This window comes from Plecotus auritus (assembly GCF_963455305.1).
Source record: "Plecotus auritus genome assembly, chromosome: 1".
NCBI classification, from domain to species: Eukaryota; Metazoa; Chordata; class Mammalia; order Chiroptera; family Vespertilionidae; genus Plecotus; species Plecotus auritus.
The window spans coordinates 178,688,273-178,701,136 of record NC_137770.1 but is presented as its reverse complement, the minus strand read 5'-3'; the positions used below and the strand labels follow the sequence as shown (position 1 = coordinate 178,701,136).

The 12,864-nt window shown below is 50.3% G+C and overlaps 1 protein-coding gene across 4 annotated transcripts in view; it reads right to left on the bottom strand.

Annotated features, from left to right (window-relative positions):
* The window catches only part of TSPAN5 (tetraspanin 5), a 180,809-nt gene that overhangs the window by 19,997 nt on the left and 147,948 nt on the right, over positions 1-12,864 (bottom strand). For all 4 annotated transcript variants that reach the window (XM_080685559.1, XM_080685561.1, XM_080685558.1 and 1 more), the window contains one exon: positions 11,064-11,114. In XM_080685559.1, the coding sequence (XP_080541685.1) occupies positions 11,064-11,114 (51 nt within the window). The remainder of the gene's footprint in view (positions 1-11,063; positions 11,115-12,864) is intronic.

Below are 12,864 nucleotides of genomic sequence, written 5' to 3'. Positions count from 1 at the left end.
TCCATTTGAAGCCTTGAAGAGTGATCCTCTGGTGAAAATAGGTGGTTTCCATTATCCATTCAGTACTAGACAGATCTCAGAACTTAGCATGTGTCTAAAGAGGAACACAGTAAGGAAACATGCCTAAGGCCATCCTATATAATAAAAGCCTAATATGCTAAGTGTCCAGTTGTCCAGTAGTCCATTCAACCAATCAAAGCGTAATATGCTAATGATATGCTAAGGCCGCTCAACCGCTCGCTATGACATGCACTGACCACCAGGGGGCAGTCACTCCAACTGGTAGGTTAGCTTGCTGCTGGGGTCTGGCCGATCGGGACTGAGCGAGCTGGGCCAGACAAGCCCTGGAGCCCTCCTGCGGGCCCACCCTGGCTGGCCAACCTCCCGTGTCCCTCCCCGGCCCCAATTGTGCACCGGTGGGGTCCCTCAGCCTGGCCCTCTTGCAATCTGGGACCCCTTGGGGATATCCCAGAGCTGGTTTCGGCCCCATCCTGCAGGCCAGGCTGAGGGACCCCACTGGTGCATGAATGCGTGCACCGGGCCTCTAGTATCATTATAACAGAGTTTAGGGAGCCAACAAGCAAACATGTGGATGTGTGTCCATCACAGTAGAAGGTGGACTAATAGTGCAGCCCCTTCGACAAGCTGGCTCTGGGTGTGGCTGAGAGCACTGCGTCCTGCACTAACCACCCTGTACAGCACTCAAGCCCGCCTGGCTCCTCGCACTTCCCCTATCTCCTGAAACACATGAGAGGGTCGCCTGGCCAGGGCTGGATGTGGGGCAGAGAGACAGACAGGGCCTTATAATACAGACACCTTGTGCCAAATCCCAGTTCCGCTGCTTACAACCTGTGTGATCTTGGGCAAGTTACCAAACATGCCCATGCCTCAATTTCCACCTGGGTGAAATGGCACCCTATGTCATAAGCTTATTCTGAGGATGGAGGGAATACGCAAGTAAATACCAACACTATGCTAAGTGCTTGGCACACAATAAGAATTCAGTCCAAGTTCATCCCCATTGCATTGTTCTACTACAAGACCAAGAGGAAGACATAAGCTGCTATAGAAACACATGGCAGGTGCTCACCCAATTTGCCCTGCCTGACCCCCTTCTAAGAAAAACCTTGGCCACACCCAATGTCATGCCTAACGGAGATGGCAGGAACTGACGTGGCAGTCACTCAGACGCTCAGAGTCAAGGCAGAAGGGAGAATCCACAAGTGAGCAAAAGCCAGAGAAGACAGCCCTGAGGGGTGGAAGCCAGGAGCACGCAGAGGGGGAGAAAGAGCAGCGAGAAGTCAGCCAGCAGTGGTGAGCACAGTGAGCAGCCAGGTCACCGGGTCGGTGGCACCCTGACCCAAGAGCCTCCGCCTCTGCTGCGGAGGACCCGACTGGGCACACCGGTCCCCGAAGAGTCACTGCCGCCGAATGACCTTCCAGTCGCTGAGCCGTGTCCCGGTCCCTGGGAGACCTCCCCATCCAATGGTTTCATGAACATTGTATGTTTCAGAAAGAATGAAAAATCATCCCCTCTTCCCACCAACCTGCATCTCCCCCACAGCCCTCAGACGGTCAGTGACCTTGGGGATGCAAGCAGCCTCTTCCCTAGGCTCCACAGGAGAGGACCATGTGCTGAGCATAACTCCTCTCCTTGGGAGAGTTTCTGTGCACGTGCAGAAACGAAAAGGCAAGCGAAGCTGCAGATCATCGCACCGATAAACCTCGGGAGTGTCTGCGGTTTGTTCCACCCAGCACAGCGCCGCCTCCGTGTGCCACCTGGCAAGCTTCAGTTCCTTCTCTCCACACACACACACACACACACACACACACACACACACACACACACACACGGAAAAGAAATGCAAAAATAGCCCTAATTAGCCCCCCAGGTCTGGGGTTCCTCTGCTTTGGCCTCGACAAGCACATTCCTTCCAGCTGCTGGATGAGAAGCAGAGACAGGCCTGCGGAATGCACGCCCCACGCCAGGCCAGATGCACTCCCTGAGATGGATGAGACCGCGGCCGGGATCTCCCACCCATCCTCAACCCAGACCCCCCTGGCTGAAGGCAACAGCTTTCCTAGAAGCAGAGAAGCATCGCCCTACTTGACAACGAAGACAAACAGGACATTTTAAAGAAAATGAGCTCCTCAGAGAGGAGTGGTCCTGGAGCGGGAGGTGAGGTTTGTAACGGTGTCCACAGGAAGACCAACCTGGGACAGACCGCAGGAAAACCTGCCCTAAAGCTTCATCAAAGGCCTCCCGAGAGGGCAAACACCCTGCACACCCCCAGCCCCCACCTGGCTGAGGAATGGCTGCCGAACCCAGAGGGCGGGCTTGGGACATGAACCAAAGGGTGCTCGCTAGACCCTGGCCGTCCGGGGGGTGCAAGGGCCTGGGGGCAGCATCCCTCAGGGCTGGCCCAGATGTGAGGTGAGAGGAAGACCAGCCGCTCTGAAGACACGTGGTCTCCCATGTTCTCTCGTCATAAAGGTCACCAGCGAGACTAACAGTTATCCTTTCCTGCCACAAGTAGTTGCAGCCTGCCTTGGGGGAGGGCGGCCATCCCACAAGCCTCCACGAGAGCCGGCAACCCAGCAGCTGCAGGGAGGCCCGGGCACCGGGTCCCATCGCTGGTCCTGCTCACGGAGCTCATAGAGCACCGGCGGGGGAGGCCAGGTCTGAGCGGGACAGCAGGCAGCCACGAGAACGGCGGCACCCACCGAGCTCCCGGGAACCACGGGGCAGAGGACCTGCAGGAGCTCCACGAAGACCAGACATCACCCCTTTACCATCTGCCAGGCCCAGATGGCAGAGCCCCGCCCCCACCCTGCCCTGGAAGGAAGTGGGCAGAGGAGCATCTGGTGTGGGGGGTGGGGCGGCAGGAGGAAGCAGGGAAAGAGGCCTCGCCCTGCTCCCCTTGTCAGGGGCCCGAGGGAGAACGTTTTAACCCAAAGTTAGGTTTGGGGTTTTTATCCAGCCCTGTGCAGTAACTGGGCCTGGACCTGTGCCTTCCCACGAGAGTAGGACTGGGGTATCTGAGAACGAACCACAAAGTCGCTGAACTTTTGACCCCACCTGATTTTCATTCCTGAAAAAAACCCTGAGTAAAGCTTGGAGGGACATACAAAAAGAGGACATGTAAATTCTCACTGTCCAATCGGGACAGCATGCCAGGTCGTCCGCTAGCTTTCCATTACTGAGCAAGGCTGTTTGGTTTTTAGATTTTTGGCTACAACAGGGAACTTGAGGGGATGACTTGGATAACTGAGGAAGAGAGATGCAGACCAACTTACACCATTTCAGTCACTAAAATAAGAGCTTCAAAGAAGTATTTTCAGCATCTCTGAAATGCCTCCGTAAAGCAGCCTCAGAGCCAGGCATGTACCTCTCTGTTCCAGTTACCGAGTAGGCACCACTGCCTCCTGCCAGCTGTGGGAACGTGACCACTCCTGTGAGGAACTGCCTGGGTCTCTGAATCTCATTTCTCTAATGCGCCTTCTTGGAAAAACAGGGAGCTTTCCCAAAGTGGGCCTGCTGTACGGTTGTGACAGGAAGCAACTGGAAGGTTCCAAAGTGAGACCTACAATTACAGGCAGTGGGGGAGGGGGAGTCCTGGAAGGTAGTAGCCCCAGGAAAGCCATGGAAAAGAGCAAGATGGGGCTGCAGCTCTTCTGACTCCCATCCCCCAGCCCCACTGGAGCTAGGAAAATGCCAGCCCTTTCCTTCCAGCCACTGGCTCCCTGTTCCCTACAGAGCCCAGCTGGGTGAATGCGAGGGACAGGAGAGGGGACTGGGGAAGAGGGTCGGACTCCCAGGGTACTTCTCTGGGCTCAATTTCCTCGCCTCCGAAACAGCCGGCATCCTTCTCTATAAGTTTAATCCTAGGTGCAGAGATCCCAGAAGTGAAACTGAAACCCCTGTGTGAAGAGCGATTTATCTTGTGTGGTCTTCTACAACGTGAGGTTTTTCTGCATATTCTCTCATTTAGTCACACATCCTCTGGGCATCCATGGTGTGGGAGGCATGGCGCCAGAACTGAGCACAGAAGGGCAAAGAACACAGGCTCCTGCCCTCAAGGAGTTTTCAGGCCAGTTTATACCCTCCATCCGCCTGGTGGGCCTGTGCTGTGTGGGGGGGGGGGGGGGAGGGAGGAGGGGGGGAGTGGGGGAGCGAGGGGGCGGCCAGGAGGAGCAATAGAACCCCGAACTCACACTGAGGGCCAGTAAAGGGCACTCTTCCTGCTCTGAAAAGCCAAGTGTCCCCTGGCCCGCAGCACCTCTGCAGGCAGCACCTCACTTGCGAGGTTGTCAGTGATCCATCCCTCTGCCTCTCGTCTCCACCGAAAAATTAAGTCATATGCAAAAATGTTGGGCAAAAAGGGAAAGGAGAGGTGCCTCTAATTTCTCCACAAATTGCGACAATCATGTACAGATTCTCATTTTAATTCAGAAACGAATGGTTCTTTTCTTTCCTGACACCCAGAATTATTGGATTAGTTGTTCCTACCACTACCACTATCAGATCCCACATCAGAAACCACATGTCATTTTACTTCCGTTCATGCTGTTAATATAATGCGCTGACTAGAGATCTGAGGCAAATACTGACTTCTGTACATGAACCAGACAGGCCACAAAATAGCCAGGGTTGAAAAGAATGCTTTCATCATTCCTTTGCTCATTCTTTCTTTCGTAATCAATATTTTTTGTGCCAGTTAATGTTCTAGGTACTCGAATATAGAAATAAACAAAAGCTTCCACCCTCACAGAGCTGACTTTTTAGTGGGAAAAGGCAGCAATAAACTTATCACGTAAGTGATACGCCCTCTGAGAACACAAGGGGAGAAACACAAGGAAGAAGGAAGGCCCAGGGTGGGTGAGAGTGGCTAAACAAGCCAGGAAGGCCTATGGACAAAGGTGACATCTGGGCAGACAGGAAGTAAAGGAAAGTGGACCTCTGGGGGAGAGCACACCAGAGAGTAAAGAGCATGTGCAAAGGCCCTGGGGTGGTGAGTTATGTTTGAGATTTTGGAGGAACAGCAGGATGATGAGTGGGGGCTAGAGGGCAGCAGCGGAGGGCACAGTGTGGGAGATAAGAGCCCAGAAGTAAGAGGGCACCACATACTGCTCTGAGTGAGATGATAAGTTCACTGGAGGGTGTGGAGGGGAGAAGTGACAGAATCTGCCTTACATTTTAAAAGGACCACTCTGGCTGCTGCATAGAGATGGGCCTGAGCAATGCAAGCAAGATGTGGTGGCAGCTTAGATCAAGGGGTCACACTAGATAGAGATGGTGAGAAGAAATCAGATTATCTATATACTTCCAAAGCGGAGCTGATAGTATTTGCTAACAGATTGGATGTGACATAAGAGAAGAGAAAGAAAAGTGTCTAAACACCCGAGCAAGTGGAAGAACACTTGTAATTGAAAAGAGCAGGGGTGGGGGTGGAGGGGAGGACTTCAGGAGGGTTGTTTTGGGTTGCTAAGTTTGAGAAACCCATTGGGCATTTAAGTGGAAATGATAGGCAGGCTACGGACTATCCAAGTCCAAGTCCAGAGTTTAAATGAGGTCGGGACGAAAGATCTCAATTTGAAAGTCATCAGTGTTAGATGGCATTTAAAGCCCCAAGCCTGGATGCGACCTCCTAGAGCAGAAGTCCCAGGACCAAGCCTGGGGCTCTGCAAAATTTAGAGGTCAAAGAGGTGAGCTAGAATTAGCAAAGGAGCGTGAGGAGGCACTGCCCATGAGGAGTGTGGGAGATCTTGGAGGCCTTGGAGGAGAGTGTTTCAGGAAGGGAGGACTGATAAACCATGCCTTGGTCCTTGCTTCCCTGTAAGGGTTGCTGAGAACCGGCATGACAAAAGGATGTGCTCCATGACCCAGATGGGTTCAATAAGAAAGTGGCAGGTTCAACTAAGTCCCGAGGCTGGTTAATCAGAGATCAAGTGAAGGCTATGGTCTATCTGTAAAGACAAGATGCAGAAATACAATCTGATGTAATGACAAGTAGATGGATTAGAAACTGCTTGACTGATGACACCCAGGGGCACATGTAAGCGAATGAGTGTCAAGCCCAAAGGAAATTTCTAGTGACATGTCATCGGGCTCTGTTCTTGGCCTGCTCAACACAACCGTGGCTTTGATCAGTGATAACTAAGCTTGACTGCACTCAGAATAATCTAGGAGGCTTGGGAGACAGACCATCCATGTGCACGCAGACCTGCAGGACTTCCCCGGGGGGGTGGGGGACGAAGTGCTAGAGGAAGGCCTGCACAGAGGAAGGCACTGAGGGAGCAGGTTGATCAAAACACAGCTAACACCACGCTAAGTGGCATGGGGAATGTGCTAGATGGCAGCTGGGCGAATGTGGAATCCTGCACTGACTCTGGAGAGCGTAAACCTAGCTGAATCTGAGACCCACTTGAACTCTCTGGGATCAACAGCGTGACCCCCAGGGACATAACCCAGCATATGCTCCATGTCCCCTAAAGCTCTCTCTCCATGGTTCACAGGACCCATGAGACAGAGGTCAGAGGAACATAACCAAGATGCTGAAGGGACTCCACCCAAAGAGGAGCAGATATTTAGCCAAGAAACTCAGCAGAAACCAGGACTCCACCCTGAACAACTCCAGGGCCAACCTGGAGAAGGACTGGTTCTGTGGGATCCAACAACCAGTGAGTGCAAACTATGAGAACATGGGTCTACTTTGGTGCAAGGAAGGTCTTTCCAACAGTAAGAGTAACCCAAAGAGACAAGTGGTGAGTACTTTGCCGTAGGAACTGCTAAACTTACACTTCAAGTGAGCACTTATTACAACATTTTATGTGTACATGGATACATTTTACACATAGATGTGCGCCCTTCTAGACTGGACATTCCCAGAGGAATTACATCCCGGGGTCCAGCGCGAGCCCTTTCCCATGCTACGTGCTCAATAAACGTTACTTGGATGAAAGAACTGGTCCTGGCTAGTTGCCACCGGGCCTGCTGTGCAACAGCAGCTCATGCCACATAATTGCTAATGTTCCTTCTGACACAGCAGCCCCTGTTATTTCTGAAAAGCTACCCGTAAACCAGTTTTCTCTGGAGACACAGTCATCCACTGCATCCTCACAGGCGATTTGGAATTTAGAAATGAATCATTTAATTATTACGTGTAATAGTCAATAGTAATATTAGCCCTTGTTTAAAACTTGGCCTGGAATTAAGTAAGTATGAGGCATGATAATGTGTGCCTCCAATGTTTCTGCAGTCCACATAGAAATGTGTATTAAATCTGGCCCTTCCGGTCGTGACCCAGTTCAGAGACTTGCCTCCAGGCCTCCTTTCAAGTAAATGTCCCTGCTCTCTCCACGGTGGGGGGGTGACTTACTGACTCACAGGCTGGAGTAACCACCTGCAGGTGCAGGCCACCCACCACCTGTGGCTGGCTGTGTTTCACCTCCAACCTCACCCTGTCAGAGGCCTGGTCCAGCTGAGAAGTTAACCCAATGGGCTTTGACAGAGCATCCTCTGCAGTTACCAAGGTGATCGATGCACATCACATCCTCCTTAGGAGCCCCCCAAACCAAACCAATTCTCTGGGGTCCATGAATCAGAACCTGGAATTCTCCTAAAATCGGAGGCAGCTTCCAAAGGCCCCATCCCGCCCCAGTCCCCATGTAGGAGTGGGCACGCTACAGTCATGCGTCCAGGGGAGGGAGCCATGTCGCCGAGAAGCATTTGCTGTACAGCGGGCGTTGTCTTGGGGGCCATCTCCTTTAATCCGCACAACGATCCTCTGAGGTGATGCTAGTGTCCCTATTGCACAAACAAGGAAAGCGGATCTCAGAGAAGTTCACACAGCTGCCCAGAGTCACACGGGTGGTAAATGGAGAAGCCAGTGCTGAACTCAGGTCTGTTCAGCCCCAAAGCTGTGCTATTTTTCCACACAGCAAGCAGAGCCATCTTAAAACAAAGCCAGTTCTAGACACTCCCTTGTCAGTATGCCCTGGTGACTTCCTCTCACCCAAACTTCTGCAGGACCCTGCCTGCTGGGCTTCTGCCTGCCTCTCTTGCCACACCCCCTATTCTTCTTGCCCTTGTTCCCTCCTTCCAGGCCTCCTGGCCTTCCTCCTATTCCTAGGAATCACTGAGTCTCTGACTCAGGGCCACCCCACTCGCTATTTCCTCTGCCCAGAATGCTATTCTCTCGAACCTCTGCAGATCCCTCCTCCTTCCTCCAGGTCTCTGCTCCAATGCCACCTCCTCAGGAGGCCATTCCCAAGGGCTCTGTCAAAAAGAGGCCTCTTCCGTCACCACTCTCTAAGCAGCCCTTACCCTGCAGCTCACATTTCTCAGCAGCATTTACCAGCGCCTGAACACATCCTCGGCTAGTTGACCGCTTCCTGACAGCGCCCCCACTGGAATGCAAGCTCCAGGGGGGGCGGGGGCTCTGCATCACTCACTGCCGCACCCCAGGTCCAGGGCCCGCGTGCAGCAGGGCCCACCAAATTGGGTTGCTGTCTGTCCTCTCCCTCTGCTGCCTCCATCTGGTCCCAGCACACAGAGGCCTGCTACACAGCAGCTGGTGACCTTGGCCAAGTAACGTCAGCTCTCCAGAGAAACTTTCCATTTACTGCCAGTGGCCCTGACAAAGAAGGGACTGATACTGCATCCCCCCCACTCCCAAAGACCGCATCACCCCCTTGCTCTGATATTTGCTAGTTTTAGAATTTTGTGATTTTATCAGAGAAGAGACATTTGGTGCAACGGATGAAACAAAAAGATAATTATACTTCACAAAGAGAGAAAAAAGCCTTCGAAACAACCAATTGTCTGTTTATTGCTAGACTAGACAATTCATTCATTTAAGGCCTCCTAGCATCTTTTCAAAGCAGATGGAATTGGACTCTCATGGAAGCAGAGTTATAAAAAGCTGTGTGATTCAGCACTGAGCCAACCAGAGGGCTTCGAAAAGCAGAATTTCTGAGCTTCCACCAACACAAATCTCCCAGCTAATCCGGGGATTGAGGCAGAAGCTAGTCCTAAACCAAGAGAAGACCTGTGTTCAACATAAAAGTTTCTAGAGATAAAATCATCTCTGTTTGGGGAACTTAACTTGTCTCCCTTCATCAGTAATCCCCGCCCTGGAAGGTGGCTCACTTCCCGTAAACCTTTTGACATTTCACAGAAGTATTTGGTAAATAAACAGAAGGCCTTTCATTTCAAAACCCCTTGATGCTGTCTATCCGAACATGGTTTTAGTGGTGGAAATTCCTACTGGCATTGGAGGGGCTTTTGTTTACCAGACTTGCTGAGCTTTCCTCTCCCTTCTTAACACATAGAACACTTCAAAGAAACTCTTGGCTTCGGGCTCTGGTCTAGCTCAAAGGGTGACATACCACAGAGATAAGGGAACAATCTTCTGGGAGAAGTTAAGCCAACCTCTTAGTTTACAACTTTTGACCAGTCCATCCACCCCTCCTTCTTACAAGGTGGGAGATGATAAAGCTGTGCTGTGTGGCCAAGCACCAGGGCGGGTACATGCTGCCAAGGCTTCCACTACCAAACCAGGGAGAAGGAGAGCTTGTATTTATTTCCGAGTCCCGGTGCTTGGCCTCCATAGGGAAGGCCATACAGGAAAATTACAAGGTGCGGATGGGAGGGGAGTCGAGTGGAGGGGTGACCTGGGACGTGGTGCCACGAGGGTGCTGCTTAGCACACACTGCCCGGCGCTGTGTCCTCACTGCAGCCTACAACATGCCACTCCCTGCTTCCAGATTCTTCCTTTCACTCTCCTGTATTTGATCATAAATTTGGAATATTCCTAAATGCTTTCAATCAGCAGGCAGTATTCTCATTCTTTAGCACTAATGATAAGTGTTCACATTCTTTAGCATTAATGATAAGTTTATCTGCTATTCAAACACAAATGATATCCAGCTTCCTTCACAGGACATGCTAACAGCTGATCACATAACGCTCACACTAAAAAAAAAAATAGTAATAATCTTTATGGCTTGAGTAAGCTTCCAAAAGGTTAAAAAATAAATAAAAGAGAAAGAAGGCTGCAGGTAGTTTAGTGATATTAATGAGCATAATTGAAATTCCTGTGCCAGGAGGAAAGCTTCCATGGAGCACGTACCTCTGGCTCACTGATACGATTCCAATGTACAGTCTCTGTTGTGCGCGTGTACTGTTACTTCTGTAATTATTTTGATGCTAGAGGCCCAGTGCATGAAATCCGTGCATGAGGGGGGGTCCCTCACCCCAGCCTGCACCCTCTCCAATCTGGGACCTCTCGAGGGATGTCCCACTCTGGTGGGATCAGGCCTAAAGGGGCAGTTGGACATCCCTCTCTCAATCCAGGACTGCTGGCTCCCAACTGCTTGCCTGCCTGCCTGCCTGATCATCCCCTAACCACTCCCCTGCCAGCCTGATTGATACCTAACTGCTCCCCTGCTGGCCCAATTGCCCCTAACTGCCCTCCCCTGCCAGCCTGGTCACCACTAACTGCCTTCCCCTGCCGGCCACCTTGTAGCGGCCATCTTTGACCACATGGGGGTGGCCATCTTGTGTGTTGGAGTGATGGTCAATTTGCATATCACCTCTTTATTATTTAGGATTCTGGTCAGTTTAGGCTCCATTCCTAAAATATGCCATTATCTTACAAAAACACTTTCCTTAAAGAACCATATTTGTTTGTTTTTTTATTAAATGTATTGGGGTGACACTGGTTAATAAACTTACATAGGTTTCGGGTGTACAATTCTATGATATATCATCTGTATATTGATTGCACTGTCTTCACCACCCAAAGTCAAGTCTCCTTCCATCACCATTTACTCCCCCTTTACCCTCTGCTACCTTCCCCTACACCTCTTTCCTCTGGTAATCACCATACTGGTGTTTGTGTCTAGGGGTTGTTTCTTTGTTTGTTTTTTTTACTTAATCCCTTCACCTTTTGACCCAGCCCCCAAACAATGTTTGTTTCAAAGAGGAAAAAGAGAACATAGAGTATTATGTGCAGCTTCTAACAACCCGGATGTGTGCATTTTTATGATATTCAACTTACTTTTTCATTCCACGCCCACAGTCCAATTCCAAGAAATGCTATTCCCAGAAACTGAAAAAGAAAGAGAAAGCAGTGTAAGAGTAAACACCGTGTTTTTACTAATATAAATTAGAAAGTTTTCAATCAATTCTTTTGCCACTTTACCTGGCTGAAAACCAATTTATTCTAAAATCTGAGTAACAGTCTTTAACAGAAAAAAAAAAAAAAAGAAAAAACTAAAACTAAAACAGAATCCCCCTTGGTTAAAGTTATTACATCATTAAAAGGGGTTGGGTAAAAAAAAAGTGGGTGTATATATGCAATGACATATTATTCAGCCTTCAAAAAGGAGGAAAGCCCGCCACGTGGGAGCACATGAATAAGCCTGAAGGACATGATGCTACATGAAACAAGCCAGGAGGACAAAGACCACATGGTATCACTTATATGTGAAATCTAAAAATGAGTAAGTCAAACTCATAGAAATGGGAGGAGAAAGTGGTTTCCAGGGGTGGGAGAAATAGGGAGAAATGGGTAAAAGGGTACAAACTTTCAGTCAAAAGATGAATATGATCTGATAATCTAATGTCTGACGTGTTGACTACAGTTCATAACAATGTGTTGTATAATTGACATTTGCTAAGAATAGAACGTAAGTGTTCACACACACACACACACACACACACGGTAACCACGTGAGGTGAAATTGGGATGTGTCTTAAAATCGATGGTACCTCTGCCAGGCGGGGTGGCTCAGCGGATTGAGTGCCATCCCATGTATCAAGAGGTTACTGTTCAGTCCCCAGTCAGGGCACATGCCTGGGCTGTGGGCTCCATCCCCAGCAAGGGGCATGCAGCAGGCAACCAATCGATGTTTCTCTCTCATCGATGTTTCCATCTGTCTCTCCCGCTCCTTCCCCTCTCTCTAAAGCAATAATAATAATAATAATAATAATAATAATAGTAAAACATTTTAAAAATGATACATCCACATATATTAAAAAAATGTATATACAAAGATTGTTTTTAGTCGATGGTACCTCATAGTATTTTTGCCTTGACTATACCAAAAACAATAATGTCGCTTATAATCAGGGTGTTAACAGGTGTGATGACACACTATACAGTGCTGTCCATCCACTAAGCGCTCAGTGATCAGACTGGGTGCAACTGGCCACGAGGAAAGACTCATTCCTCACCTTCATTAGCAACTCAGCATTTCCTGTCCAAACACTGACGGGGAAAGAATGGGTGGCTGAGCAGAGGCAGGCTGATGGCGGCAGCGACTGTTTATTTCACTGACATCTGGATTAAGCTAAATGTCAGGAGAGCTGTCCACCGAGCAGAGTGCGCGCGGGAAAGGACAGTGAGGGTGGCCCTTCCTCCCAGGCCCAGGGAAACCTGAGAGCCGTCCACCTGGGAGGCCTTCACCACTGGCTGCCGGCAGTGACACTTCGCAGGCTTCGGCTAACAATCCGACAGGGGCTGGGCGAGCAGCGGGAGCAGAGGGAAGAGAACCCAAAATGCACAATGGACCACCCTGAAAATGGGCGGTGTTTTTAAAAGCAGGACTTCCCCAGTCTCCCTGCAACGACCCGGCATCGCCACGAGGCTGCGCGATATGTTCTGGGCTCCTGCACGCCTTGGAGTGGCGTGCTCCAGTGTGGCCTTGGAGTGGCCAAAACTGAGGACCCCTGCCTCCTTCTTTTGCTCTCAGACATGTGAGAAGTGTTTTCTCAAGATTTCTTGTTTTCAACATCCCAACAGGAAAACGATGGTCAACCTCTCTACTGCCCGGGTCAGACTGCTATTTCACTTCACG